Raw genomic sequence first — 27,153 nt, 5'->3', positions numbered from 1 at the left:
CGACTACAACTTGATCTCTGCCGGCGGTTTCTTTGCAGCGTCCCTGGCTCGGGGTGGAGATCACGATATGGGTCTCTTGTATCCGGCTGGTTTTGTGACCCTGGTGGTTCTGGTGATAGGGTTGTGTGAGTATCTAGTTACTGGCTGGAGGGTCTTTGGGATGGTGGACTGATGTTAGGTCTTTTAGACCTGCTGTTCCGTGGAGATGGCGAGGTGTTCAATGTACGACGTTCCCTCTCGGCTGGGGTTTCCCGAGTCTGTCGCTGTTGCTTTATTAACCTTGAGCTAGGTCGGGTATTTCCTGGAAGCGGTTTCTCCGTATGCGTGGGCGAATATTGGTATTGCGATGTGTATAGGCCTGTCGGTGGTTGGAGCAGCATGGTAAGATGATCTGATGACCCGACATTAAACCTCTCCGTCCATGAATAGATACTAACGCCGAACGACGTCGACTACAGGGGTATCTTCTTGACGGGCTCATCGATCGTGGGTGGAGGTGTCCGGGCGCCGCGGATCCGGACAAAGAACCTGATTTCGATTATTTTCTGTGAAGTTGTGGCTATCTACGGTGTGATCATGGCCATTGTCTTTTCCTCGAAGCTCAACCTGGTCAGCGACGAGGAGCTCTTCTCCGGCAGCAGCTACTACACCGGCTACGCGCTCTTCTGGGGCGGCATCACGGTCGGCATGTGCAATCTGATTTGCGGTATTTCCGTGGGAATCAATGGAAGTGGAGCAGCTCTAGCTGATGCCGCCGACCCCAGCCTGTTTGTGTCCCTTCTACCTTTCTTTCTCGGCTGATTCTGGGCGATCAAAGCTAACTATATGGCTTGCAAATCACAGGTTCGTCAAAATCCTGGTCATCGAGATTTTCAGTTCCGTTCTCGGTCTCTTCGGTCTGATTGTCGGACTGTTGGTTTCCGGCAAGGCCAACGACTTTGGGGCTTGATTAAATTCACGGTGCTCCCAAAGGAGCGAATACAATGGATAGAGAGGCTGGAAAAGTCACGCATGGGGCGTGCACAACAGGTGGGCAAGACACGGCTGTATGAATTGTACTCGAATATCTTCTTTCTCGTTGCTGTCATCTTTCCTATATACACTTTCATGGCGTCTGGCTTCAATGTGAATGTAGAATTTCTTTCTGGGTTTGCGCAAATGGCATTATAACCCCACTGGGTGGTCGGGATCAGTCAGGCGATGTACAGTAATGGATTGAGACGAGACACAGCTTCGAATAATATGTTCACTCAGTGGAATACGTAAGCCTTTCTTGTACGAATTTCTGCTTTGATATTGACCTTGTAATTATGCAGTATTTCCGCGGGCATATCTATCAGAGTCGGCAGCTCCGCCCACCTCTTATCAACACCACCACTACACCTGCTCAAGCAGAGAAACACCAGTTCCCCCGGTTCAGCGCGCATATCCAGTGCACAAAGGGGAAAATGGGGGACACCAAATTACGAGCCGCGATTCTCGTCATCTCAGACACTGCGTCTCAGAACCCTGCGTCGGACATGGTCGCTAAGACGCTCACGACGTCATTCGCCGTGGAGGGGTCAGGGAAATGGGAGGAGCCTCCAGTCTCCAAGATCGTGCCAGACGACGTGCTGGCCATTCAACAAGCGATTTGTGCCTGGACCGATGGGCCGAATCCGTTCAATCTTGTGCTCACCAGTGGTGGGACAGGGTTTGCTGTCAAGGACAATACACCAGAGGTGCGTTCAGATCGAGGAGATATCAATGCGGGGTCCGGAAGGACATCAATCGATCGATTTTGAGTCCTCCACTATTTTTACAAGCCGGATAGAAAATTTACTTACTTGCTATTTCCAGGCGGTATCGCCTCTGATCGATCGTCATGCTCCCGGCATTGTGTAAGTCGATCTTGTGTCCCTTGCCCATGGGTACAACATTAGTAATGTGTACTGTACAGGCATGGCATGCTAGCGGCATCCCTGAATGTTACACCATGTAGGCCAGATCTTGACAAAATACATATATGACGCTAATTCCGACGACAGTCGCAATAATGTCTCGCCCGGTGGCTGGAACCCGGAAGAGATCCTTGATCATCACGTTGCCGGGATCACCAAAGGGTGCCAAAGAGAATCTCGATGCAGTCATCAAGCTTCTCCCTCATGCGTGCATGCAGGCTGCAGGGGCGGATTCCCGAAGTCTCCACGCTTCAGGTGTGAAGAAGTTGGAGGTCGAGGCTGGTATTAGACCGTCTCAACAGCAGAACAATCACCAACACCACCATCACCATAACCATAATCATCATTCTCATGGTCCCGGACACGTTGTTCCCAGAGCACACACCTTGCCCTTGGAACGGCCACAGTCGAATGATCCCAATGCCGGTCCGACAAGACGGCACAGGGAATCGCCATACCCCATGCTGTCGGTCGACGACGCTCTCAAGCTGATCAGCGAGCACACTCCGGAGCCCACCGTGATTGAAGTTCCAGTGACGACTAGTCTTGTAGGCTTCGTTCTCGCCGAAGACATCCTCGCTGCAGAGGCGGTCCCGGCATACCGCGCAAGTATCGTGGACGGATACGCGGTGATTGCTCCCGAGTCGACTGCCGCCGGCCCAGGCACCAAGGGCACGTTCCCCGTGGCATCTGTGACCCACGCAGAAGCCGGGGGTATTCTCGCTCCTCTAGAGCCCGGTACCATCGCACGAATCACCACAGGGGCCCCGCTGCCGCCCAACGCGAATGCAGTGGTCATGGTCGAAGACACCGTGCTGGTTACCACGACGGCAGACGGCAAGGAAGAAGCCACAGTAGAGATCCTCACAAACGCGATCAAACCGGGCGAAAACGTCCGCGAACCAGGCAGCGACGTCAGCCTCGGGTCCCGCATCCTCCAAAAGGGAGACCTGATCACCTCCGTCGGCGGCGAGATTGGGCTCCTTGCCTCGACGGGCACCCGAACCGTCAAAGTATACAAGAAGCCATGCGTCGGCGTACTCAGCACAGGCGACGAGCTAGTCGAACACGACGCCCCAGTCACCCTACAAGGCGGCCAGATCCGGGACTCGAACCGCCCCAGTCTCATCTCCTGCCTGACATCCTGGGGGTTCCCAACCGTTGACTTGGGTATCGCGCGCGACACCCCCGTCGGACAAATCGAGCAGTACCTGCGCGACGCTCTCCGCGGCGTAGGCTCATCCCCTTCAGTGGACGTGATCGTCACCACCGGCGGCGTCTCCATGGGCGAGCTCGACCTGCTGAAACCAACCATCGAGCGCTCCCTAGGTGGGACGATCCATTTCGGCCGCGTCTCCATGAAACCAGGCAAACCGACTACCTTTGCAACGGTGCCGTTTAAACCGTCCTCTTCCTCCTCCTCCCCTTCCACTGGTAATATAGATATACAACAGGAACGCGAGATACGACTCATCTTCTCGCTACCCGGAAACCCTGCCTCTGCACTCGTCACGCTGAATCTATTTGTCCTCCCTTCTTTGCATAAGTTGATGGGAATGGGCCAGCGGGATACAATCTCACCAACACTGTCACCCCCGCTAGGCCTGCCCCTCGTCTCCGTCACTCTCTCGCACCCGTTCCCTTCCGACGCCAAACGAACAGAGTACCACCGCGCCGTGGTGAGTGCGTCTCGTGCCGACGGCCGGCTCTATGCTTCTAGCACGGGGCTCGAGGGCGTGGGACAGCGGAGCTCGCGGGTGGGTAGTCTGGCGAGTGCAAATGCCTTGTTGGTGATCAAGCCTGGGAAAGGCCCTGTCGCCAAGGGGGAGATGGTGGATGCGTTGATGTTGGGGCCGTTGCAGCAGATGGGTTAATTAGGTATTAATTATATTAGTTATTTATATATACTATAAGTATTAATTGAAAAAAAACGTCTTCTATAGTTTATCTTCATCAAAAAATTGGTCTATCCCGGTGAACCTTCCAGCCTTTCTTCTTCTCTGCCCGAAACACAGGCAACGTCCCATCTCGGCCCTGCTTTCTCGCGATCTCCACAACGAAGAATCGCACAAAGTCAGTCAACGTCCAGTAGCTGCTGTGTGCGCTGAGCATGTTGAGGTACTGGATGTTTAGGGGTCCCCCGCCGCCAGAGAGGAAGAAGTCGATCTGCCCGTTGTCATTGAGCAGGAACATCCGCTTCTCTGCGATTTCCTCACGGGTAAAGTCGTGTGTTTCCATTTCGACAGTAGAGGGAAGCTTGGAGATCGTAACAGGCCGTGATGCACTCACGCTTGACGGGATGATTGTTGAGGCTGAGCTCCAGCGGAAAACATTGCCAAAGGACTGTAATAGAGATGCCGATGACGCATGGATGTTTGCGGCCTTGAGCGAGCTGGCGAGATCACAGTCGACAGCAGCATTGACACGATATGCAATGGCTAGAGAAAAGATTAGTCTGAATACCGACATCATTGATAAGGGAAGGTCGTCACTAACGGTCGGTTGTGTGCATTATGTTATAGAGATTATCTACAGCTACACACCCATACGTGTCCGCTTCGCCCGCAACTCCTCGATGTCTGTCTTCACCTTCGCTGCCGGGCTTATTGCGGTCTCTTCTGGGGAGGAGATTCGCTGCACGCTGATCAGCCATCTTCAAGTTAAAGGATAATTGGCGACAGACTGACCTTTATTGAGAAGTAGGAAAAAGCCTGACGGGCTCCCACACAAGAACAGGTTGCCGGTATCAAATTCAAAGATATCTTTGTGGACGGGTATGGTCGAGAAATCAAACTTGGGGACCCGGGTCGGTTGATGGCTGAGAACATCTAGGGCCATCACACTGCCCAGCGAATGAGCAATCAGATGCACCTTTCCATTCTCCTGGAAGCCATGGTTATTGTGACACCATAGGCGATAGATGCGATTTGCCTCTTTCACGACAGCCTGAATCATCTTGGGTTTGTGATGGGATAGGTAGTAGGGTATGTCTAGCATAACGTCACTAATCAGGGACCTGACCGCAGGGATCGTCTCCGGGGTGATGTCTTCCAGAGAGTAACGATTAGATGCTGGATCTTCTGTCGAGGGCACCTCTAGATTTGCGTCATCTAGGGACAGCGTCGATCGCCAGTTCACGGGTAGAACCATAATGCCGCCATGGTCTGGCCGCACATGAGACCAGACAGGCTCGTTATGTAATTCTATGTTGACGTTTCTGCGTAGGGAATTGATTGCATAGGTGAAATGAAAGCTTTCCATGCGCTCCGAGAGCTTCTGTCCAATCCCATGGATGACCAGCACCAAGTCAGTCGGATTCGGACGCGATTCCTCCATTGCACAGGCATAGCAGACCTCTCCACCATGTGCTCTAGGAATCTCTATGGACTGAGTACGTCGCAGATAGTGCCTTACGTCTACAGGGTTCGGTTTGGAGGGGTGGAGCTGATCCCACGCCCTGCGACTGAAACCACGAACGACGGGGACACCGATCTGCCGGCCTTTGCGGATGGCGCTGAGCGGTTTTCTCCCTCTCGCGACTGACGGAAGCAGACTCGGTCGTAGAATCTGAGCGTCTTTCGCATCCACATAGATCACACTCGAGTTTAAGTATGGCTTTATGACCTCTTGGGATGCGGCTGTTCCACCGGCAGCATGGTTGTCTTCAAAGATCAAGCCTGTTGCCCGTTTGGAGTCGGGAGACTCCTCCGCTTCACCTGGTATTTGGTTGGTGGCCTCATTTTCTGAGGTTCCAGGTCTGCTGGTAGAACTGACATCGTCTTTGGACCACAGCTGGTGGACGACTTTTAATTCAGCGTCCGCTCCGTTTTCCACACAGCTGTTCAGTTCGTCCTGCCAGGTCTCAGTCCATGGTTTCAAATAATCGTATCCCTCTTCTAGTTTGTTGGCAATTTCTGTTTCCACTGGAAGTAGTGTATTCTTGTAGAACCACGTGGCTCTAATAACGTCTGATATATCGTGGAGAGGGCTCCAATAGATAGGTTTCATCTAGGGAACGGAAAAGTCAGTAGCACTCCAGAGGTTCCAGAGACTCGTAGTACCTTCAGGCTGGGCAATTCCACCAAATGAAGCCGGGAGACGCCCACAGGTATGATCGATTCATCTTCATCATCTCCATTCTTGGGTTGAGATACCTCTGTGACGGTTTGCTCGCCCGCCGGCCTGGATGAGGTAAGGCCTGCACCCGTAGCTTGACTGTCTGGTTGGAACTCCTCAACACCAGCATCATTCGATGACGATGGCAGCTGCGAACGAGTCAATGGGCTTGAAGAAGTCCCCAAAGGCGCTCTAATAAACGGCGATCCACTGATACTTGCATTCCGGGACCGATCTCCGCGAAGACTATCTCCATCCGCATCATCAGAGTCCAGCTCCTCATTGCGAGAGAAAGAACCCATTATGCGTTTATTAGCTTCGATCTCGCTTCCAAGTAGAGACCCTTCTTGTTTGCGGTTCCTTGATGAAATATTCCCGCTACCCTCTTGCTGTTCATCGTCCGCCGTGATACGGATGTGCTGCTTTTGCCAGGTGCCTTTCGTTGGCGACTCTGCACTGCTATTTTCATCGTGCAAATGAGCCCTGTATGTCGGTGACGAAGAATCATCTGGATTCCACGAAGAGAGGCGCGGCGAGCTCCCTTGGCTATGACTTTTCGTCGAGCTTACATCATCCACACTCCCGGCAGCTTTTCTGCGAAGCTGATTTAGATCACGTCGAACTTCGGGGACAATGATTCCGGATCTCCCCTTCAAGCTCTGTGTCTGTTTCCTAGCCTGCGTCGCCGCCTTCCTCTCTCGAACCTGCCGCAGACTCCGCCAGGCGTCTTCCAGCGCTGCATTATCCCTAGCTGAGAAGGGTTGGGGTGGAAATCGTTCGTTGGCCGAGCCGGAGCCCGTCGACAGCGGAGGCAGAGGTGTCAGGGGATCGTCTATGGGTAGTGAGGATGTGTAGAAGAACTGCGTGCGGATTTTGGGCGGAGTCGGTGAAGACTGCCAGGCCGTCAGATCGGGCTCATCGTCGGCCAGAAAACACGTCGGGCCATATGTGTGGATTGGCCCAGCCATTATCCTCAGTTAGTAGACGTCCTCCTCTGGGTTCTATAAAGTCTGTACGAGCTCAAGCTATACGTGGCTCTAAGAAGCCCGCATGCTAGGGGACAATCGCCGCTGAGGGTCTAGGCAGGTCGATGCTGTTGCTTGGAGAACCCCAGCTTCAAGATAAGATAAACAAAGGGCGAGGAACAGGAAGAGAAAGAAAGGAGAGCTCTTCAAAATCATGAAAAGACGAAAAGAAGATTGTCAATCATCGTCGCTCGGGAGAAGAAAAAAACCTGCAGGAAGATCTTCCCAGCAGTCTAGACGCCTGCCTAACGTTGTGCAACAAGCAGCGCCTGCTGTTGTTTGGCAGCGAAGCCATGACTTGGCCCTATGACGTCGCACCACGTGCTGGCCTTACAAAGTCCGAAGGTGTTTTTTTTTTCTATTGGAAAAACAAGCACAGAAATAATTACAAGCGAACCTGGAATTTGCTATTACTAATTGAAATTTATCAGGTAAACGAAGACAAGAAAAAAGCGCAAGGGTATCGGCTCCTTCTCCAGAGCGAAATGACACAGAACAGAAGACACCAGGCGGAAGCCAGACTCACACACCTCCGCTTCTCAGCGGGCAGTTCAAAGAAGAAGCGATAAATGCAAAAAGAGGAGAATAAAGGGAAGGGAAAGAAAAACAGCTAGGTATTTTGAGGTGGGTATCAGGTCATTCTGTGGCCGCTATCTCCAGGAGGATTACTCGAGACGTGGTTTTTGCTCAGATGCTCTTTCATCGTGGCCAAGGTACGCATCTGCAGATCGCGAAAGGCCATGAAGGTGGCGAAGGGGGCACCGAGCATTTCAAGAATCTTATGGATGTCATGCATGTGCTTGCGGATGGCGCTGTCGGGAGAACAGAAGGTGCGGACGCTCATCTCCTTGACGATGGCCTTCCAGTTGTGCAGATTGGAGTTGAGGAGCACGGGATTGGTCGATGTCTCGCCATTGAAGCGCAAGGTGCGGATATTGGCTAGGATCAGATCGCGCTGGGTCGCTTGGTCGAATTGGAATTCGAGAACCTGGGGTCGGTTCTTCGATCCCCAGGCCTTGGTCAGCTTGTTGATCGAGTCCGTCGAAAGGCGGCCTTCTTTGTATTGCTGGACAAGAAACTTATTGGCGCTGACGCAGATCATGACCTCCATCTCGGAATAGAGCCTGGCTTGGGTCGGAGGGTCCAAGGAGATCGCAAGAGTCAGTTTCTTGACAATCGTCGGACGACGACGAGGAGGCTGGGCGAGGGCGTTGGAGACTTTGACGACGTCTCCAGCCTGTTCAGGGATTAGAGAACGGAGAATGAATGTAGGAATCGAGGCTCAATTTTACTCACAAGGTCTTCGACTTGCTGCTTGATCTTCTTCCTCAGATTTCCAAATGTCTTCTTCTTACTCAGTTTATCCGGCTTTGTCGTGTTTCCAAGCCAACCGTTTGCTCCGAAAAGTTTCTTGTGGCTAGTCACCGGCACGGGAAACAGATCTTTGTCGTCAAGATTAGCGTCTAGAATCTCAGGCTCACGGAAGAACTGCGAAGACTCGCAACGCAGAGGAGACTGGGTGCTCTCGTCACCATATCCGAAGCATGCGATCTGTTGGCTCTGGTGAGACGAAGGAGACTGGTAGATTGCCTGAGGTTGCTTCGGCTGGCAGGATCCAGTGTGTACCTGGATGTCCGATCCAGAGGTCACCGAGCGGATGTTCAAAGGTGGGAAGGACGGATCAAGATCCAAGTTGGAGGAATGGATGGTCGAGAGAGTTGAGATTGAGTTCTCACTGCTCTCGGACGACTCGTGCCAAAATCTACGAAGCTCCTCGTAGAAAGGGTTGAGTTTGAGGATATCTTCGTAGGGAAGAAGCCTGTAGAAGAGGTCAATGGTCTATTCTTGTGGTCATGGACTCGGGGTTCCTACTCTGGGCTGAGCATGATGGGCACGTCGACAGCGTTCATGTTCGCCATTGATCTGAGCTGTGCTACTTGCAACGTAGAAAATATCGAATATCGCGTTCAAGAAGCAGGGAAAGGTTGAAGGAGAAGAGAAGGAGAAGGAGAAGGACGACGAGGGGGAAAAAAGCAGAAGAGATGGGGGGTAGGAGCTCTGCCATGGTGAAAAAGGCATAGTCTGTTATTTATTGACAGAATGAGGCCTTATTGTATAACAATAGGGACAGTCTATAGGCCCTGAATAGTCAAAGGGTCACCTCATCAATAGATTGTGTCGAGTGAATGGGTAAATAAAACAATAGCCTTTTAATCAATAGCCTACTTCAACAATCAGACCCATTAGCGCTCTCTATAAGACCTCGATACAATGCCCCTCCCCCCACCTCTTATTGAACTCTTCAAGTCAGAATCAAATCAACTAATATTCCCTAATAGCTCCTCAACAATAGGGTAGATGCCTCCTTCAACTAATATCCATTGACAGGTTCCAGGAGCGCGTCACCCTTCAGATCGAGACCGCTCGAGAGAATGGTTCGCTGCCTCGACAACCTCGTAGTCAGGCCAGTCGAAGATATTTTCCACATCACTGTGAAGCATCCTTGAACAATTATTAGCTTATAATACTGCTATATGGGTGCTAAATAGTCTGAAGTACTGGGAAAGCACCTTAGAGCGCGAGGTAGCCACCCAGCTTGATGCTTATTGAACTTCCTATTGATATTTCAAGCACGTCCCATTCTTTCCTGAATAGGGAGCGACTCCAAGGCTCCCTTCATGCCTGAGGCTTCCTACAGCTAGTATGTGATTATATAAGCAACCCAGGGACTGATTCCCGTGATCTGCTGCCGACGGTCCCACCTCGTACCCGATCACGTGACCATAGTCCACTTGCCGAGTTTCTATCCGGCATAGACTGGGACGCCTTGTGATACGCCCAGTTCGCCCTCTTCCCCACGGATACCGTCGACGGGGATGGACGACTGCGGCTCTCCCACAAAGAGGGCTCGCTGCCATGGAGTCGCAGGGGAGCTGTGTAACCAATCCGTGGCTGTGCATATTCAGCACCTGGCCAAGCTGCCCCAAGATCTCTCAGCCGAGTATGAATGCCGTTGACGAGTGGAGGGCCCGCTACCCTCGCTTCCAACATTCTTATATATAGGTGGTGTACCTGGAGAATGGCGCTCACTTTTTCCTGGTCGACAATATTCTGGGAATAAGCTGACTCAATAACGGGCTCTGTTATTTCTGTTGCTCTTTTCTTTTTCTTTTTCTTGTTGGAAACTCTCCCCTCACAACTAGTTACCAACGTAACTAGTACTACCTGGATATGGCTCACTCAGAGGATACATACGACATTGTCATCGTGGGTGCAGGGCCTGTCGGCCTTCTGCTGTCCCTCTGCATGTCTAGATGGGGTTACAAGGTTAAACATATCGATAACCGCCCCGTTCCGACTGCGACTGGGCGTGCCGATGGCATTCAACCACGCTCCACGGAGATCCTTCGCAATCTCGGTCTGAAGCGCGCCATCATGGCGTACCACCCGGCGAAAGTCTATGATGTTTCTTTCTGGGACCCTCTCGCTGAAGGCAAGGGCATTCACCGTACGGGTAGCTGGCCTAGTTGCCCCCGATTTATCGACACCCGCTACCCGTTTACCACTCTTGTCCACCAGGGGAAGATTGAGAAAGTCTTCCTTGACGAGATCAACAAGGCGGGCACGACAGTAGAACGGCCGTGGACGGTAGTCGACTTCGCGAATGATGGCAAGGACGAAGACTACCCGGTGGAGGTGAGCCTCAAGTCGATCGATACCAACGTCATCACAAAGGTCCGCACCAAGTATCTGTTTAGCGGCGAAGGCGCCCGGAGTAGCATCCGGGAGAAGCTGGGGATCAAGATCCAATACAAAGACCCCATTTCCTATGTTTGGGGTGTCATGGACGGGGTTGTGCGCACCGACTTCCCTGATATCAAGGTTAGAAGAAGAAGAGAAACCGAATTTCTATTACGAACACTGGCTAAAAGAATCGCAGACCAAATGTACTATTCACTCCGATGCGGGCTCGATCATGGTTATTCCTCGGGAAGACAACATGGTCCGTTTGTATGTCCAGATCGCCTCCTCGTCCGACCCTGACTGGAACCCCCGCAAGACCGCGACCGTCGAGGATGTGCAGGCGACAGCGAAGAAGATTCTCCAGCCTTATTACCTGGAGTGGGACCGGGTAGAGTGGTACTCCGTCTACCCGATCGGACAAGGTATCTCGGAGCGATACACTTTAGATGAGCGGGTCTTCCTGGGGGGTGACGCCTGCCATACCCACAGCCCCAAGGCCGGTCAAGGGATGAACACGGCTTTCCACGATGCGTTGAACATGGCCTGGAAGATCCACGCCGTTGAATCTGGCTTCGCCAACCGCTCTATTCTGTCTACATACGAGAGCGAGCGCAAGGACATCGCGGAGACGCTTCTCGGCTTCGACAACAAGTACGCAGCTCTGTTTTCCAAGCGCCGCCCCACTGCCGGAGAAGTCGGGTCGGCCAGCCACACGACTGTTGCTGAAGGCGGAGAGGAAGACGAGTTTGTCAAGACGTTCAAAGAGTCGTGCGAGTTCACCAGTGGGTATGGAGTCGCTTACAAGCCCAACGTCTTCAACTGGGACACCACCCACCGGGCTCAGTCACCCCTGTTCGGTGTACCCGGGATCCGACTGACTGCAGGACGTGTCTTTACCCCGGCAACCGTCACCAGGCTGGCCGACTCCAACTTTGTGCATCTCGAACAAGAGGTTCCCGTCAACGGGTCGTTCCGCATCTTCATCTTTGCAGGAAAGCAGGCCACGACGAAGCAGGCCATTGACGACCTGGCTGCGAACCTCAAGAAAGAGCGCTCCTTCTTATCTATCTACCAGCGATCCGATATCAAGGAGGTGTCCTTCTTCGAGCGTGACCTGCCCCACTCCAAATTTTTCACCCTGTGCCTGATCTATGCCAACGACAAGAACACCATCGACATGGCGTCGGTGCCCCAGATTCTCAAGGACTACCACTACCACATCTACGCGGACAATCTCCCGGATGTTCGGGTGCCCACAGCCCAGTTTGCCGCCCACGAGAAGCTAGGCATCGATCCCGAGAAGGGCGCTGTCGTTGTCACCCGTCCGGACGGGCATGTCGCGTGTTCCATCCAGCTCGTCGAGGGAAGCGGTACCGTCGACGCGCTGAACGCCTACTTTGGAGCGTTTGCGACGAAACCTCTTGGACAGGATCAGCAGAGCCGTCTGTAATATGAGCGCCCGTGGTCAATTTTTTTTTCTCTGCTTTAGCGTATGTATTCTAGTATATCGAATTAATAAGAAAATTTTTAAGAAGAGAAAAGAAGTAGACTGTACTACTGTAGTAATAGACGTACCTAGTAGGGGGAAATCTGATTCGCTGATAGCATCATGATATTTCCGTCCCTCCAAGATCCACCCCGCACCAGCAAAGCTCTCTTCAAACACTCGTTCCGTTTCCAAGGGTACTCGCGCCTAGCTATTGATCATTGAAAAATGCTTTCTCTGGTTCTCTCTGCCGAGCTCGAGGGGTAAGTATAAAACTGCATTTGACTACGGTATCGTAGTGGTGTTCCTAGTGTTCCCCCTCTTCCCCTCTTTTCATCCAAACTTCTTTCTGACTACTAAAGAGTGACAGCCCTGCAGCCCAAAGATACCCCTGACGAACCATACTACTATACTTTCAAGGTGCAATGCACTTCGTGCCGAGAGATCCACCCTAACTGGGTCAGCTTCACTCGTTTTGTAAGCTTAGAGGTGTTGACCGGTTAACTATAACTACTAATCATGGCTCAGGAACAACATGAAATCAGCGGGAGTCGAGGCGAGGCTAACCTGGTGATGAAATGCAAGAATTGTGGGGTATTTACATTTACGCCTCACTACGGGTCACATCATTTGCAATGACTGATTCGTCTGTATGATGTTTAGAGACCTGGGTCTGCTTCCATCCTGGCCGGCCCGAACGCATACCAGGTTGATCAGGACAAACGGAAGGGTCAGAAGATCATCGATATGGACTGCCGGGGTCTGGAGTTTACGGATTTCAAGCCTGACGTACGTTCTTTTTTTTTTACTTTGTTGGTTCAACTAAAGCTAATCTGTCAGGGGGAATGGGAGGCCAAAGGAGTCGAGTCGTCGACAGCATTCACGGCCATCGACTTGGTAGAGGGGGAATGGTACGACTATGATGAAAAGGCCGGCGAGGAGGTTTCTATCAAGGAGCTCAAGTGGGAGATTGGCAGGGCTTGAGTAATACTCTCTATGTATCATTATTGCCTGATGGAAAATACAGAATGATCAACATGAATAAATATACTGAAGAGAAGAGATACTTAGTTAAATAGTTAACTCTCAACTAACTACTCGTATATGTATGGAGGACAGGCGGTGACATTCTGCCAGAGCTCAGCTTCACATTTTCGCCCGACGAGTTTCGGAGTCCGCCAGCACGTCCAGTCGTCCACCGTATCTAATCCAATCCACTCCTGCGCCCGCTCCCTCACGCCCAGCACGCAGCCAGAGCATCTTTCGCAAGGGTGAATCAAATCTACCGGCTGGTCGGTCACGGTATCTGCTTGGCGAACCCCTTTCCCAATCCCTCCATTCCGGATCCTCGATTCCTCCATCCGGGGTTCACCACGCGCGCGACAGACCCTGTTCAAACAACATCATGAGCGTTAGTTGTTTTTTTTTTCTTTGTTTCGGATAAGAGATGGCCGGAATGTAGTGCTAACCGGTTGATTAGTTCCAACCCGTTAACCCTCGGCCGTTCCTGCAGGCCAGGTGCGCATTTATTCCCCGGTCGTCGACTGCTTAGGCCTGTCGTCGGTTTATTACTCGTTAATAGAATCATACTGACTAGCTCTTAGAGTCGGTTCAGAGCTGATCATCCGCCTGAAATGGGGCCAGACCGAGTACAAGGGTAAGCTGGAGAGCATTGACTCGTACATGAACGTGCTGCTTCGGGACACGGAAGAGTTCATTGATGGAAAGAATACGGGGACACTGGGGCTGGTCTTAATCAGGTATTTCTTCACTTATTCCCCTTCTCTCTTTCTCTCCTCTTCTTCATATCGAGTGCTAACCACTGCTACTTCCAGGTGTAACAATATCCTCTGGATGGGCACAGCAGACGATGTGGAAATGACAGATATGGCATTGAAATAGACGAATAAATGGTTACCGAACTACTGGCGTTTTAATACCGGGCGCCGTTATCCCTTTCCTACGCGATATAAAGAAACAGTTGTGCGCGTGGAGGGATGAAGAGAAACAGATGGACGAGAAGATTCATTGCCGTGTTTGTATGGCACCCAGATATCCAGATATGATGATCATGGCCTCGCCTCTACTGTTGGGTTCGCACGAGGCTGTTGGCGTGGATTCGACAACCTGCAAGCACGATTTGAGAGGGAATGCTTGCACTGATTGTCTGCTCTACCTACGACTGTACAAGACTACCCAAAGGTTTAACAAATATTTCGCAAATTGCAAGACTAATAGTTGCACAAGCTGGGCCTAATGTAGACTGAGATCATAATAGTGGGGGGGGGTTTCGTGTATCTGATGCGATTCCTTCTGCCTGATCTTCTGCAAAGTTCATATGGCTTCTGTCGAGATATAAATATCTCTTCATTAAAAGAGTACGACTGTGTAGTACGTACACTGTACAACACTATATAACACCTTTGAACCAATTGCGTGGCTGTGCTAGCTATCTACAAGTAACGAGTCAGCATATGATTGTGGCGAATACATATCGCATCGTACGCGTATACTCTTCTAATAACGTCAGAAGAGTCCACTATTCATATAATAAAGATTTAATCCATGATGATCCTTGAGACGCCTCCACAGCAAGACCCAATAGTCCCTTAGTCACTGCGTATGTGCTTAGAATTATATCAACCTACCTACTCCTCCATCCACTCCCGTACTGCCTAAATCCTCGTCTCCTTCGACGTCAATGGCGCGAACCCTCACCCATGCGCCACATTCAACGGACGAACCATCTCCTATGGCAAACATCAGCAGATCACTGCTGCATGGACATACTATTGCACAGTAGTGTGCACACCATGTTGCCTCCCTCGCCTTCTCCACGAATTCTGTCCTGCTGGCCCCGCCATGCTTCCTCCCCCCCCCCCCCCCCCCCCCCTTTGTCCGGAGCGCTAAATGAAACTCTCGAAAAAATGGTACCTACTACATAGTACCTACTATATATATGCGGGGTTTCCTTTGTCTAAATTTTGAGACGTTTGCTCTATTGAGTTTTCCTGTTTCATATATGCGTCTAACCAACGCTGCCTCACCTCCATGGACATAACTATGACCTGATCTCCTGTCTATCTTTCCCAAGACCTTCTGACTCAATACACTCGCTCGTTGACACTACGAAGTTTCCTACCCAAGATACCATATACCCAGCAATGCGAGACATGCCTTCACGATTCGTCGAGATCCTCGACTCCTCCGACGGTGCGGTGAGAATATCCGACGCCGACGTCCGGCTCGAAGACATCCTGGCCGGGTACCAGGAAGCCCCTACAACGCCGACGGGCCGGGCGCGGTCCTCAACACAGTCGTCCAGCAAAGCCAGCTTTAGTTTTCTGGATAGGGACCGCGGCACCGAGCGCGCTGAGCGCGATGGACCGCCGACGTCTACCTCTCCGGCGCAGCAGCGGTGGAAGCGGCTCGGTGGGATTCTCCACGCACGGCGCAGCTCGACATAGTTGCTTTTTTTGTCAGCCTGATCGAACCTTTTTTTTTTTTTGACAAACGCCCCCATTTTCTCTCGATAGACTGGTTTTTCAGACCTGGAAAGACTCATCCCCTCCCGCCGAAACCGCCGAGAATCGAAGTTCATGCATTACTACATATCTGGACCGACAAAGGCGTGCCACGTTACAGTCAGTACATGGGATCCGAGACATGCATGGAAATGAATGGTTCATATCGCCGAGATGCCGGGATCCGTCTCGGAGGGTGATATGATATTACTATTATGATGGTATGATGGGAACGACATTTAAATGGATATACATAGGGGTATACTACATACGGATACGGATAGGATATGGATATACGGAGTACGACATACAGTTATGATATTGTTACCGCGATACCCGGGCTAGCGGAAGGATCTACATTCACATGACTCCTAGGATGGAGACAATTCTATAAAATTGGCAATAATTGAGTGTACAGCTGTACGGAGTAAAGATCTCCTTGCAGAAGTTTAGAAATTGGAATGTCATTCTATACTCTGTACTCTACATACTCTATTCTACATACATCTGTCTAATGTCAGTAATTACTATAACTCAAACCTAGAGACAAGATAGTTATACTATGCAGTACTACAGACATAATACTATTAACCACCAAGGTCTCTATAACATCTTTTCCCTGTCATTTTTCCTCCGAATGACCAGTTGGCGAGTCTAGACTCGGTCAGTCATGGCCATTCTCCCACACCGCCACCTTACTAGTTGGTACCAGGTTATACGGAGTACTCCGGAGAAGCAACGATGGACTATGGACTATTTACTATTTACTTAGGTAACTCACTGCCTAGAATAATATGCTTGTTGAGGAGCTAGTTAACACTAGTACCTATATGTAGTCAGCTGATCTGATCTGAAATATGGAATAATCGTGTACGGAGTATGGAGTACTCTGTTACACCTGCATAGCTGAGATTCTGTGTAACTACCTAGGTACCTAGGCAGTATGTAGTAGCAGGTTATTGTTCTATGCAGTAATATTACCAGTCTAATATAAGTATAAAGTACTTTATACTATTAACTAGATAACTTACGTGTTAAATAGATAATTGATAGGAAGAGGTACTATGGAGTATGAGCTCATACCCCATATTTATTGAAAAATACTATTTATAGTTAGCTCATTACACAATACAAAAAAACCTGATCTGTATTACTGATAAGGACTAAGTTTATCCTGTTATCTCACTCTTTTTATAATTCCAGCACACCGCATCATGGCCCTGTCTATCTTTTTCCTGCTCCAAACCTTTCCTCCCTGGTAATTCCATCCTTTTTTCTCTCTTTCTATCTTTTATTTTATCTGTTAATTGATCATAATGGCCCCTCTCAAGTTAAAACGCACAACTCTGTCGCAGATTCTGGCGGCAGGTAAGGCGCAGGTCAAGGTTCCGACCTACCAGCGCGGTGGCGCTGTCAAGGAGGGGATCGTCCATGTCGGCGTCGGCGGCTTCCACCGAGCCCATCTGGCTGTCTACGTCGACCAGTTGATGGAGAAACACGGGGTCAGGGACTATGCAATCTGCGGTGTTGGCTTGCAGCCCTTTGATGCTGTCATGCGCGACGCCCTGGGGTCGCAGGACCACATGTACACCGTCATTGAGCGGTCGGCCAAGGGAAGCTTTGCCCACGTTGTGGGCAGCATCAACTCCTACCTCTTTGCCCCCGATGACCGCGAGGCTGTCATTGCCAAAATGGCGCACCCGGATACGCACATTGTGTCGCTGACCATCACGGAGAGCGGGTACTACTACAACGAGAACACACACGAGCTGCAAAGCGAGCACCCGGACATCCAGTTCGATCTCGACCCGGCCAACGAGCAGACCCCGCGCACCACGTTCGGCTTCCTCTACGCCGCCCTGGCTCGACGCCGGCAGCAGGGCCTCAAGCCCTTCACCGTCATGTCCTGCGACAACATGCAGAAGAACGGCTCGATCACCCGCCACATGCTCGAGTCGTTTGCGCGCCTGCGCAGCCCGGAGGTCGCCGCGTGGATCACCGAGCAGGGGGCCTTCCCCAACGCCATGGTCGACCGTATCACCCCTCAGACATCCGCCACCGACAAGGAGGCCCTGGCAGACAACTTTGACATCGAGGACGCGTGGCCGGTCGTCACAGAGCCCTTCATGCAGTGGGTCATCGAGGACCAGTTCTCCGACGGCCGCCCGCCCTTTGAAAAAGTCGGGGTCCAGGTTGTCAAGAACGTGCACGCCGTCGAGCAGTTCGAGAAGCACAAGCTGCGCCTGCTCAACGGCAGCCACTCGGCCCTGGGCTACCCGGGCCAGCTGGCAGGCTTCAAGTACGTGCATGAGGTGATGGAGAACCCCCTCTTCCGCAAGTTTGTGTGGCAGATGATGCAGGAGGAGGTGAAGCCGCTGCTGCCGGAGATCCCGGGCGTCGACATCGACGAGTACTGCAACACGCTCATCGAGCGCTTCTCCAATCCCACCATCATGGACCAGCTGCCCCGCATCTGCCTCAACGCCTCGGGCAAGATCCCCCAGTTCATCATGCCGTCCATTGCCGAGGCGATCTGGGTGTCGGGCCCCTTCCGCCGTCTGTGCTTCGTCGCTGCCGCCTGGTTCCATTACATCAACGGCGTCGACGACGCAGGCAAGCCCTTCCAGGTCGACGACCCTATGCGTGAGGAACTCCAGGCCAAGGCTCGCGCGGGGGGTACCAACCCGGCCGAGATCCTCAGCATCAAGACCCTCTTCGGCGATGACCTGCGCAAAGACAAGCGCTTTCTCCAGGAGATCACCGCCGCCATGGAGCAGATTGCCCAGGACGGTATCCTCAAGACCCTCCCGAAGTACATTGACTAAAGTTTTTTCAAGCTGCTGGTTTAGCCGGGGTGGGGAAAAAGCGAGCAATTTTTTTTTTCTTTTATAAATACATAGAGATAGATGAGGTAGAAAAAAAATCTCTTATTTAATGTTACTGCATTTTATTCATCCCTGGTTACGTAGTTATTGTATTCCAACTTAGAGCGGGCTAATAATAATCCTGGGCGGTAACGCGTTGTTTTCACCTACACTTACAGAGTACACTTAAAACACTACAGACACTACAGACAGAATTAACATTATACTCCGTACTACATATACTGAGTACACTCCTTTAATCATTTCACTATGGCCTTCCCAGGGCGCGCCAGCCCCTCAGTCTTCGAGCAGCAGAGGGAAGAGCTCGTCCGGGAGATCGCCGTGGTAAGCTCATCAGTGGACATTTCAACATACAAATAAGAAAAAAAAAGAAAATAACTTGTCAAGGGCATGGAACAAGTCCTTCAGAATATCAACCGGTTGAATCGGAATCTGGAAAGCATCATCGCGGTAAAGACTAGATTATCTAATATTGAAAACCAAGCTCTTACTGATCTCCTAGGTTGGGAATGAGTTCGGGTCCGTCGAGGCGCTGTGGTCTCATTTTGAGAATTTCATGGCCAAACCGGACGAAGGAGGTGTGCAGGAGAGTACTACAGCTCCAGAGGACCAAGGAGACGACATCAAGAGGGAGGAGGAGGAGGAGGAGGAGGAGGAGGAAGGGGAGACAGCTGAACAATAAGGACATACATAACATGACATGACATATCTAGGGTTTAACGTATAACGAATTAGAAGAGATTACTCTTATCATGAAAATCTACGAGTGTAACCATTCGTGTTTCACTATTGCATTGCTCCAAACTCCTCCCATGCATGCAAGATGCTGGCTAATAGACCAATCGTAATAGACATCAGAAGACAAGCTGGACATGGGCATTCTTGGATCAGGGGAATAACATTCAAGGGACTGACCGCCGGAAGACGTAAAAAAGGGTGGGTAAGAAAAAGAAAGAAACAAAAAACACATCGCTGGATATCACACATGATTCATTCCAGCTGGCATCAACATCAACATGTCAAGTACAAGAGAGAACATCCGAGCAACCAGGCTCAGGGAAAACCCAGGCTAAAAAAAAAAACAGAAAAAGAAGACGAGAGGCTAGCATTCTACAAAATCTTGCAACTGCGCTTCTTGACCTTCTTCCCGCCAGCGAAGCCGCCGCCGCCGCCGCCTGCTGCGCTTTTCGAGGTTGTGCTTTGTCGGTTGGTATTCCAGCCGTCTTGCTCCACAGAGACGACGGTGTTAACGGCAAGCTCAAACACCTCGTCGACGCCAATCATCTCCTTGCTGCTGCATTCGACGTACGAGGCGCCCATGCGCTGCGCGACGGCACCGCCCTGCTCGGGCGTGACAGGCGTCAGACCCTGTGTCTTAAGGAGCTCGACGCATGTTCGTTTTGAGCGCAGATCAGATTTGAGGCCGACGAGGATGATTGGCGTTGTTGGACAGAAATGCAGCACTTCGGGGTACCACTGAAAGCGTTAGATATAACACCTTTTACCGCTTCATGAACTCAAGCGAGGCCATACCTTGTCCGTCACATTGTCTAGCGAAGCGGGGCAGTCGATAGCAAAACACACAAAAAGTAGATCGGTCTCGGGATAGGAGAGGGGTCGCAGTCGGTCATATTCTTCCTGTCCAGCAGTGTCCCAGAGGGCCAGTTCGACCGTCTTCCCCGAGGCACGGTGGGTAGTCTGCGTAATGTAGTTTTCGAACACCGTGGGCACATATTTCTTAGAAATTAGTTCTCTCCTTCAAGACATAACGAAGTATACTGAATCTCTGTCTCACCTCTGGAAAGTATCCCTGCGAGTAACTGATCAAAAGACAGGTCTTGCCGCAGCCACCGTCTCCAACGACCACAAACTTCTTCGAATACGCTGGCGGCTGTGTGACATGTGTAGCCTCCGACATCCTTCCACTCGAGACACTCGTATTAGTACTAACGGTGCCGTTGCTGACTCGGACGCTTTGGCTGCGGACGCGACTGTGTTGGGGGGTCATCGACGGGGGCGGCGTAGCGAGCGACGGCCGTCGTGAGACTCCATAGGCCTGGTCCTCGTACATCTGAGCGGACATGCTGTGCGGAGGCGAAACAAGGGAGACGGGAAAAAATGTGGACAGCGGCTTGTGGTTGACGGTTCGGTCGGTCTCGACGGCGCGTTTCCGTTGTCTGTCAATTTCTTCTTCTGGTTGTTTTTTTTCTTGGTGCTCACGCTAGGGAGGTGACAGGTAGAGAGAGGAAAGAGCAGCACAACGTGGGAGATGAAAAGAAGAAAAGAGACGAGGTGATCTGGCCCAGCTGGGAAGAGCATAAGCCCTGGTCTTCCGATCCAGCAGCCGATCGACGACGATTCGGGCAGTGGATACTTGCCTCCGTACAAGTGGGGGGGGGGGAGGAAAGAGGCGTGTTTACGAGAGCTGAGGCTGCCATGGCAACGGCGGAAGTCGATGACGCCAGGAACTCCGCTATAGACAGGATGAACAGGACAGGATGAATTTTCCGACGAAGCAACGAGAAGCAGTGAGGGGCAGCGGGATATTTTTAGTTGCTCTCCACTGCTCAGATGCTTTCTACTTGTCTTTCTGGGTCCATTGATGTCTGTTCTTGTCTCCTTACAGGATGTGAAGCCGTCAAAGCCGAGAGTCCGAGACAGGTACGGAGTACACCAGGCCTACGACCAACTCTACCAAGTCTTCATTCTAAATGCAACACTCCACAGTGGGTATGTTATTCATGATTTCTGGACCCCTGCCGCCATGGATACAGTCGTATTGACAGGCTGAGTGCAGGTGTGTTGTGGCGATAAACAAACCGGTCGCGGTGGGTGTTGCATCTTGCCTGTATGCCTGCATCCAATGATGGAATGCTCTGCCTCCACCACCTGCTGAATCTGACGTGCAGCTGCTGTTGAACATACTCTGGAGGCTCGGGACTGGCTGCTTGGTCTTTTGTTGTGCAGGAGGAGTTTGGCGTACCTGACCAGCCTAGGCAGCTAGTACGAGGTCTGAGGACGACCTAGTTGTAGAGTATCCCTGTTGATTGCGACAACAATCTGGAATAAGCAAGTCCATTCGAGTCAGAACAAGATCTGGCTATCTGTCAGTGTTCATTTGCAATTAATCAATGACAAATCAAGTTGGAATGGTTGTCAAAAGCGAACAAATAATAGGTAATGAATGAGGTGGTTGAGTCGGAGGGACTCTTATCGTAGGGGAAATAATTATCGCGTTGCCAGCCGCCAGTCGCCAGTTGCCAGTTGCCAGTTGCCAGTTGGCCAGTTGACCACCAACTGGTCAATCTGTGGGCCACGGGCAATTCCCCCCCGTCAGGGTTCGGACCCGGGAACGTTTGTATGCACAAAAGTGGTCCAGATGAGCCCGGTGAGTATATAGAAGACATGTAGCCGAGCTTTCTTGTGGAAATTCCTTTCGGTTTCTGAGTTTTTGGAATGACAAAATAGTTAACTATTGGAATTCACCCTCGCATGGTACTGAGCAACCTACTCAGCCATGTCATCTAGATATATATGTTAGGTAGTCATCAACACCACCGGCTGACGGCGCCTCCTCAACTACCGCCACGGCTGCGACTTTCATCCTGTTTCACGAGTCACAACGCGCTGTTGCTTGATGACAACGAAATGCCGGATCTTCCATCTTTCTCAAACGCTAGATATGAAGGCCATCCGAGGCGCCTTCCCGAGAAGAACTCTAGGAGGCTTGCTTTCCCGCCGCTGTAACGCCCACGATACATTCATGGCAGCTTCTTTTTCTACCCGCATTTCCAAAATGAATGAGACCAAGGGCATCGCAGATTCAAAGCATGACCTCGAGGCGCTCAATCGGTTTACCTCAGGTCGTTGGCTTTGGAACGAGCGACAGCAACTTGCCTGTCGCTCTGTCAAGTTCGATCTCTCAACGCTTTTGCGACTAGCTGCCTCTGTGATCGGAGCGAGATCATGCACCCAAGTGTTAAAGGTCTCAGAGGGCCAATATAACAAAGTATTCCAGCTTACTATGGATGATGGACGCGAGATTATTGCGAAACTTCCAAATCCCAATGCAGGCAGACCACACTTCACGACAGCTAGCGAGGTTGCAACTATGGACTTTGTATGGCCTACTTTCCTTCTACTGCGACCCTTTTTTTTTCTTTGCGCGTCGGTACTAACTTTGCTAGTTGAAAAATGTTCTGAACCTCCCTGTTCCGAGAGTTTACGCCTGGAGTTCTCGGGCATCAGAGAACCCTCTCGGAGCAGAGTATATCCTCATGGAGAAGCAGGCTGGCGTGGTACTAACCGATGTTTGGGACACCATCAAAGGAAAACAGAAAGTCCAAATTCTGGACCAGGTTGTTGATATTGAAAGGCGTCTGGCGGCTACAAAATTTTCCAAGTTCGGATCGTTATACTATAAAGATGATCTTCCTAAAAGTTCGGATACTACTTCATTCCTATACTTGATTCAACTGGGAGCGAAGTTCGGAGCAAAAGGTTTGGCATTGGACCGACTAACCACCGTTCTTTCTTTGACTTCGGGAGAGGCGACTTAGATATTGAACGAGGTCCATGTAAGTTCATCCCCCGACTCGTATGATATTATTATCCTGTGCTTATTCATGCGCAACCCTTAGGGCCAACAATCACAGAATATATGACTGCTATTGCGCGGAGGGAAATTGCAGCCGCAAAGTCAGGTCTCCGGTACCCCTTGATGCCCGAAGGCCTGTTCTATGGACCTCGACAATACCAGCCTAGCCTCTCCAAAAAGCTCTCCTCGTTGGGAAACTATCTTAAAATGGCACCTCATGTTCTCCCAGAGAACAAAGCCACTCATGCCTCGGTCTTATGGCATGGCGATCTCCATTCGCAGAATATATTTGTCGACCCGGAAGACCCAGCTCGTATTGTGGGAATCATTGACTGGCAGTCCGTCAGTGCGTGTCCGCTTTTTATGCAGGTTGGACGCCCAGCGTTTCTCGACTACAATGGCCCGGTTCCTGAAGAGTTGGGGAAGGTCTCTTTACCACCCAATTTTGACTCAATGGATCCAGATGAACAGCGGAAGGCAAAGGCACTCCATACAGCACAGACACTACATAATCTCTATCTAGTTAGGTGTCTTCAGGTTAACAAAACGGTCTTCCAAGCGATACAGGGCCAGAGTACCCTCCGACATCAGGTTAGTGTGGTTCCGGGATTAGTCTTGATGGACTACGAGCCGCTCCTTAACAGCCTGTTGAGAGATGTCGAGAAGCAATGGGAAAATGGCGGCTTTCCTGGAATGCCCTTCCCATTACAGTTCTCAGGCGAAGAAATCCAGCAGCAGGAGCAGGATAGTGAGCTATGGGCCCAAGGCGTTGAGCTCATGGATGCATTTGTTAGCGACACTGGCTGCTTTAAACATTGGGATGGTAGGGTTAGTGATGTAGATTATGAAAAGTCTCGGAGAGAGCTCGATGAAGGGGTGAAGCGGTTCTTGGAACGTGAAGCCAGAAATGATGAAGAATATCGGGAGTGGCTTAAAGCCCTACCGTTTGTCGATTGAGTATGCTCTTATTGTTGCGTCTCGCTGTATCTAGGCAGAGTATATCCTTCGCTTCCACAGTACAGATATACTCGGTACTTGACCCATCGGAAAAAGAATTACTGAACAAGACTAATACTGCATAAATTTAAGAATTATACTGGAATATGCCCCAAGATGCCACCAGAACTGCGTGGTCCCAATCCTCATCTTGTACACGCATGACTAAGCGCATCGTGAAGCTCAGACCTCCGCTCAACGATCGTGTCCGCTCCGAAGCAATTCTGGCTCTACTCGCAGCCCGCGTGTCCAATTCCTCGTGGACGCGGTGAGGAAACCCGATCTCTAGCTGTCCGAGACCCCTATGTCTGAGGTACTGTGATACGTTGTTATAACCCAAGTACGGCACGCATCGGTTGTGGAGAAAGGGAAAAACAGAAGCAGGCGTCAGCTTGTATAAGGACAGGCAGCCGAACTCGAGGATAGGTGTCGTCGCCGATTCACACCGCACAGTCAGTTGAAATGGGTCAGGAGAAGAAGGACCGGCCCGATGCTGGCTTGAGAAGTCTCAATCACTGTACGCGGGGTCAAAAAAACTTCATTCTTCGTCCACTTCTAATGTGTATCTAACTGCTTGTTTCTTTCTTTTTTTTTTTCCAACGGAATAATAGATCGCAATGCGTTACCGACATGGCGTTACTGGCCACGAGAGAAATTGCTTCCCCTGGTCCGCTACGAAACGCCGTACCTCGCGTGGTTTCAAGACAAGATCCGGACGCCCACGTTGGATTCGTACTTTGCCTTCACGGCGAACCTCGGCACCCATACCTTCTTCATGGTGTTCTTGCCGATTCTCTTCTGGTGTGGATATACGAGTCTAGGTCGTGGGTACGTTCTTACACAGGGGGAAGGGGAAGGGAATTACGACCAGTTGACTGATGTGGATTGCGAAAACAAATAGAATGGTGCATATTTTGGCTTTCGGCGTCTTCTTCAGTGGGTTCATCAAAGATCTGCTATGCCTGCCACGACCCCTGTCCCCTCCTCTGCAACGAATCACTATGTCTGGCTCGGCCGCGTTGGAGTATGGGTTCCCATCCACGCATTCGACAAACGCAGTCTCGGTGGCTGTGTACGCGGTCGCTCTTCTCAACTCGCCGGATTGCACCGTCAGCCCGCATCTCAATATCTTTCTCCAAGCTATCACATACCTGTATGTGGTGTCCATTGTTATCGGGCGCTTGTATTGCGGAATGCATGGGTTCTTCGACGTCATTATCGGCTGTTTGCTCGGCGCTTTGATCGGAATCATGCAGTTCGTTTACGGAGAAAGGTTTGACGAATATCTCGTCTCGGGCAATGGCAAGGAGGTTCTCATCGTGGTCGTGATCATCCTGACTCTGGTTCGTATTCACCCGGAGCCAGCAGACGACTGTCCTTGCTTTGACGACAGTGTGGCCTTTGCGGGCGTCTTGATCGGCGCCGAGGTGGCCTACTGGGACTTTGCACGCTCCAGCATCTCGTGGACAGAGCCGTCTCCCGCCACCGTTCCGTACCGGTTAGAAAGCCTGGGATGGATCAAGACCATTCTGCGCACGGTGCTAGGAGTCACCTGTATTGTTGTCTGGAGAGAGGTCATGAAGCCATCGCTGCTTCGGGTGCTTCCGCCCATTTTTCGAGGTCTGGAGCGAGTCGGTCTTTCGCTTCCTCGCCGGTTCTTCACCAGAGCTTCGTCAGTGCCTTTTTCTTTTCTCTCTCTTTTTTTTCACTAGAGAGAGTATACGACCAAGTTGAAACTTACAAGCTGAATAGGCAATACAAAACCGTTCCCACGCATCTCAAGGACCACGATGTGTTCCCAAATATATCCGAAATCCCATCGATCCTCACCAATATCCGCCATCCAAGACGTCGAGCAGTGTCGATCGGCCCCCAGTCCGAGGCGGACGCATACGAAACGCTCGCCTATCGCGAGAAGCGCAGACGCGAGAGTCTTTCCTCCCCGCATGGCGTCCGCGGGTCCCCTGCCACTGCCGACCACGATTCGAAGACCGGCCTGGACGGACGAGCCCCGACGACGAACCCCCGAACCCCCTGTCGACTGGACGAGTACGAGCACATGATGGGCACCGGCACTCCCAACTACAGCCCCATCCCGATGGCGGTGGATGTCGACAAGAACGCTCGTTTATCGCCTGTAGTGCCCCTCGACTACTCCATCGACGAACCGAACGAGACAGAGATGTTCTCCCGGATCAAGAAGCCCCGCGTCCGATATGACGTAGAGGTAGTGACCAAGCTGATTGTCTATTCCGGTATGATCCTGATCCCGCTTTTTATTTTATTTTATTTTATTTTATTTTATTTCTGCTCCACCGACGTGTGTACCCTGACTGACCTAAAACTTGCTGTGTTTAGGAATCGCCTGGATCGCTATAGAAGGTAGCCCCCTCCTTTTCGACGTGGTCGGGCTCGGCCTTCGTCAGTGAATTGTTCCCGGGTGTTCAGCTGGCTGAACCGAATGAATGAGCTAAACTGTAGCTACGGATTTCTTTGGTCATGTATATAGAAGCGTGGTGCTTGAGATTCTACCTCTCTTGCCCACGCCAGAAGTTGCATCTCTTAGCTGCGACTCAACATTTAATAGGTATCTAACGTTGTCATGCCTACCATTTAGTTTTTCATTTCTGCCTGAGGCTTGCAGGAGGTATCGGGTGCAAGTGTTGGAACAGGGGTCTCCTATTGGTGCTTCGAGGGACTGGTGACTCTCATTAGGTACGTATCAGGTACTTCAGGTAGGTAGTAGGAGGTACCTAGGTACCAGGTAGTTAGTACCTATAAGTAACTATCTAGTAAGTGAGGCCCAGAGCTGATAGCTGTAGTCGTCTGGCGTGAAACAA

General features: G+C 51.1%; 13 protein-coding genes across 13 annotated transcripts; 10 read left to right on the top strand and 3 right to left on the bottom strand.

Annotated features, from left to right (window-relative positions):
• The first annotated feature begins 29 nt into the window (after positions 1-29).
• ASPZODRAFT_127143 (hypothetical protein) lies at positions 30-1,048 on the top strand. The gene is made up of 5 exons (XM_022721667.1): positions 30-125; positions 188-222; positions 290-381; positions 459-767; positions 844-1,048. Exons 1-5 carry the CDS (start codon positions 68-70, stop codon positions 947-949), a joined length of 600 nt encoding a protein of 199 aa, XP_022585639.1. The 5' UTR covers positions 30-67; the 3' UTR covers positions 950-1,048.
• Positions 900-3,878, top strand: ASPZODRAFT_321215 (hypothetical protein). Its single transcript, XM_022728234.1, has 4 exons — positions 900-1,262; positions 1,317-1,880; positions 1,940-1,977; positions 2,028-3,878. Exons 1-4 carry the CDS (start codon positions 1,201-1,203, stop codon positions 3,812-3,814), a joined length of 2,451 nt encoding a protein of 816 aa, XP_022585638.1. The 5' UTR covers positions 900-1,200; the 3' UTR covers positions 3,815-3,878.
• ASPZODRAFT_127139 (hypothetical protein) lies at positions 3,612-7,320 on the bottom strand. Its single transcript, XM_022721666.1, has 5 exons — positions 6,002-7,320; positions 4,628-5,948; positions 4,437-4,574; positions 3,884-4,378; positions 3,612-3,818 (listed from the first exon to the last, which is right to left on the bottom strand). The coding sequence occupies exons 1-4, from the start codon at positions 7,022-7,024 to the stop codon at positions 3,894-3,896; spliced, it is 2,967 nt and encodes a 988-aa protein (XP_022585637.1). The 5' UTR covers positions 7,025-7,320; the 3' UTR covers positions 3,612-3,818; positions 3,884-3,893.
• Positions 7,321-7,670: 350 nt separating this feature from the next.
• On the bottom strand, positions 7,671-8,440 carry ASPZODRAFT_127138 (hypothetical protein). The gene has a single exon (XM_022721665.1). The coding sequence runs from the start codon at positions 8,190-8,192 to the stop codon at positions 7,713-7,715; it is 480 nt and encodes a 159-aa protein (XP_022585636.1). The 5' UTR covers positions 8,193-8,440; the 3' UTR covers positions 7,671-7,712.
• Positions 8,441-10,312: 1,872 nt separating this feature from the next.
• On the top strand, positions 10,313-12,275 carry ASPZODRAFT_11970 (hypothetical protein; the record flags this gene model as incomplete). The annotated part of the gene is made up of 2 exons (XM_022721230.1): positions 10,313-10,963; positions 11,022-12,275. 2 exons carry the CDS (start codon positions 10,313-10,315, stop codon positions 12,273-12,275), a joined length of 1,905 nt encoding a protein of 634 aa, XP_022585635.1.
• A 264-nt stretch (positions 12,276-12,539) lies between these two features.
• Positions 12,540-14,213, top strand: ASPZODRAFT_11969 (hypothetical protein; the record flags this gene model as incomplete). Its single annotated transcript, XM_022721229.1, has 9 exons — positions 12,540-12,574; positions 12,674-12,788; positions 12,840-12,905; positions 12,975-13,100; positions 13,152-13,273; positions 13,449-13,722; positions 13,792-13,829; positions 13,916-14,071; positions 14,147-14,213. The coding sequence occupies 9 exons, from the start codon at positions 12,540-12,542 to the stop codon at positions 14,211-14,213; spliced, it is 999 nt and encodes a 332-aa protein (XP_022585634.1).
• A 1,262-nt stretch (positions 14,214-15,475) lies between these two features.
• Positions 15,476-15,778, top strand: ASPZODRAFT_11968 (hypothetical protein; the record flags this gene model as incomplete). Its single annotated transcript, XM_022721228.1, has 1 exon — positions 15,476-15,778. The coding sequence occupies one exon, from the start codon at positions 15,476-15,478 to the stop codon at positions 15,776-15,778; it is 303 nt and encodes a 100-aa protein (XP_022585633.1).
• A 1,373-nt stretch (positions 15,779-17,151) lies between these two features.
• On the top strand, positions 17,152-18,779 carry ASPZODRAFT_107378 (hypothetical protein; the record flags this gene model as incomplete). The annotated part of the gene is made up of 1 exon (XM_022720946.1): positions 17,152-18,779. The coding sequence occupies one exon, from the start codon at positions 17,152-17,154 to the stop codon at positions 18,658-18,660; it is 1,509 nt and encodes a 502-aa protein (XP_022585632.1). The 3' UTR covers positions 18,661-18,779.
• Positions 18,780-18,984: 205 nt separating this feature from the next.
• ASPZODRAFT_32253 (hypothetical protein) lies at positions 18,985-19,294 on the top strand (the record flags this gene model as incomplete). The annotated part of the gene is made up of 3 exons (XM_022728235.1): positions 18,985-19,044; positions 19,108-19,170; positions 19,223-19,294. Coding segments are annotated over 3 exons (195 nt in total), but the record flags the coding sequence as incomplete, so codon positions are not given.
• Positions 19,295-19,661: 367 nt separating this feature from the next.
• On the bottom strand, positions 19,662-20,984 carry ASPZODRAFT_127132 (hypothetical protein). The gene is made up of 3 exons (XM_022721664.1): positions 20,516-20,984; positions 20,254-20,457; positions 19,662-20,196 (listed from the first exon to the last, which is right to left on the bottom strand). The coding sequence occupies exons 1-3, from the start codon at positions 20,801-20,803 to the stop codon at positions 19,831-19,833; spliced, it is 858 nt and encodes a 285-aa protein (XP_022585630.1). The 5' UTR covers positions 20,804-20,984; the 3' UTR covers positions 19,662-19,830.
• Positions 20,985-21,219: 235 nt separating this feature from the next.
• Positions 21,220-21,778, top strand: ASPZODRAFT_320187 (hypothetical protein). The gene is made up of 3 exons (XM_022728231.1): positions 21,220-21,450; positions 21,518-21,568; positions 21,630-21,778. Exons 1-3 carry the CDS (start codon positions 21,292-21,294, stop codon positions 21,705-21,707), a joined length of 288 nt encoding a protein of 95 aa, XP_022585629.1. The 5' UTR covers positions 21,220-21,291; the 3' UTR covers positions 21,708-21,778.
• A 738-nt stretch (positions 21,779-22,516) lies between these two features.
• On the top strand, positions 22,517-24,274 carry ASPZODRAFT_148466 (hypothetical protein; the record flags this gene model as incomplete). The annotated part of the gene is made up of 4 exons (XM_022725375.1): positions 22,517-22,840; positions 22,908-23,160; positions 23,208-23,297; positions 23,361-24,274. 4 exons carry the CDS (start codon positions 22,517-22,519, stop codon positions 24,272-24,274), a joined length of 1,581 nt encoding a protein of 526 aa, XP_022585628.1.
• Positions 24,275-24,476: 202 nt separating this feature from the next.
• ASPZODRAFT_127130 (hypothetical protein) lies at positions 24,477-27,009 on the top strand. The gene is made up of 5 exons (XM_022721663.1): positions 24,477-24,830; positions 24,925-25,141; positions 25,215-25,985; positions 26,066-26,568; positions 26,672-27,009. The coding sequence occupies exons 1-5, from the start codon at positions 24,776-24,778 to the stop codon at positions 26,740-26,742; spliced, it is 1,617 nt and encodes a 538-aa protein (XP_022585627.1). The 5' UTR covers positions 24,477-24,775; the 3' UTR covers positions 26,743-27,009.
• The last annotated feature ends 144 nt before the right edge of the window (positions 27,010-27,153 follow it).

This window comes from Penicilliopsis zonata (genome assembly GCF_001890105.1).
Source record: "Penicilliopsis zonata CBS 506.65 unplaced genomic scaffold ASPZOscaffold_1, whole genome shotgun sequence".
In the NCBI taxonomy this organism is placed as follows: Eukaryota; Fungi; Ascomycota; class Eurotiomycetes; order Eurotiales; family Aspergillaceae; genus Penicilliopsis; species Penicilliopsis zonata.
The sequence above is the reverse complement of the archived record's forward strand: the minus strand, read 5'-3'. Positions and strand labels throughout refer to the sequence as shown.

Coding starts and splice junctions, on each gene's coding strand:
- ASPZODRAFT_127132 (XM_022721664.1), bottom strand. CDS start 20,803: ATGTCCGCTCAGATGTACGAGGACCAGGCCTATGGAGTCTCACGACGG. Junction 20,458..20,515: donor CGCAGGGATACTTTCCAGAG/GTGAGACAGAGA, acceptor CTAATTTCTAAG/AAATATGTGCCCACGGTGTT. Junction 20,197..20,253: donor TAGACAATGTGACGGACAAG/GTATGGCCTCGC, acceptor TAACGCTTTCAG/TGGTACCCCGAAGTGCTGCA.
- ASPZODRAFT_127139 (XM_022721666.1), bottom strand. CDS start 7,024: ATGGCTGGGCCAATCCACACATATGGCCCGACGTGTTTTCTGGCCGAC. Junction 5,949..6,001: donor TGGAATTGCCCAGCCTGAAG/GTACTACGAGTC, acceptor TCCGTTCCCTAG/ATGAAACCTATCTATTGGAG. Junction 4,575..4,627: donor TTTCCTACTTCTCAATAAAG/GTCAGTCTGTCG, acceptor ATCAGCGTGCAG/CGAATCTCCTCCCCAGAAGA.
- ASPZODRAFT_127130 (XM_022721663.1), top strand. CDS start 24,776: ATGGGTCAGGAGAAGAAGGACCGGCCCGATGCTGGCTTGAGAAGTCTC. Junction 24,831..24,924: donor CTTGAGAAGTCTCAATCACT/GTACGCGGGGTC, acceptor ACGGAATAATAG/ATCGCAATGCGTTACCGACA. Junction 26,569..26,671: donor CAAGCTGATTGTCTATTCCG/GTATGATCCTGA, acceptor TGCTGTGTTTAG/GAATCGCCTGGATCGCTATA.
- ASPZODRAFT_127138 (XM_022721665.1), bottom strand. CDS start 8,192: ATGGAGGTCATGATCTGCGTCAGCGCCAATAAGTTTCTTGTCCAGCAA.
- ASPZODRAFT_127143 (XM_022721667.1), top strand. CDS start 68: ATGGGTCTCTTGTATCCGGCTGGTTTTGTGACCCTGGTGGTTCTGGTG. Junction 126..187: donor GGTTCTGGTGATAGGGTTGT/GTGAGTATCTAG, acceptor TAGGTCTTTTAG/ACCTGCTGTTCCGTGGAGAT. Junction 223..289: donor GAGATGGCGAGGTGTTCAAT/GTACGACGTTCC, acceptor ACCTTGAGCTAG/GTCGGGTATTTCCTGGAAGC.
- ASPZODRAFT_320187 (XM_022728231.1), top strand. CDS start 21,292: ATGCTTTCTACTTGTCTTTCTGGGTCCATTGATGTCTGTTCTTGTCTC. Junction 21,451..21,517: donor AATGCAACACTCCACAGTGG/GTATGTTATTCA, acceptor GGCTGAGTGCAG/GTGTGTTGTGGCGATAAACA. Junction 21,569..21,629: donor GTGGGTGTTGCATCTTGCCT/GTATGCCTGCAT, acceptor TCTGACGTGCAG/CTGCTGTTGAACATACTCTG.
- ASPZODRAFT_321215 (XM_022728234.1), top strand. CDS start 1,201: ATGTACAGTAATGGATTGAGACGAGACACAGCTTCGAATAATATGTTC. Junction 1,263..1,316: donor ATGTTCACTCAGTGGAATAC/GTAAGCCTTTCT, acceptor GTAATTATGCAG/TATTTCCGCGGGCATATCTA. Junction 1,978..2,027: donor ATCCCTGAATGTTACACCAT/GTAGGCCAGATC, acceptor TTCCGACGACAG/TCGCAATAATGTCTCGCCCG.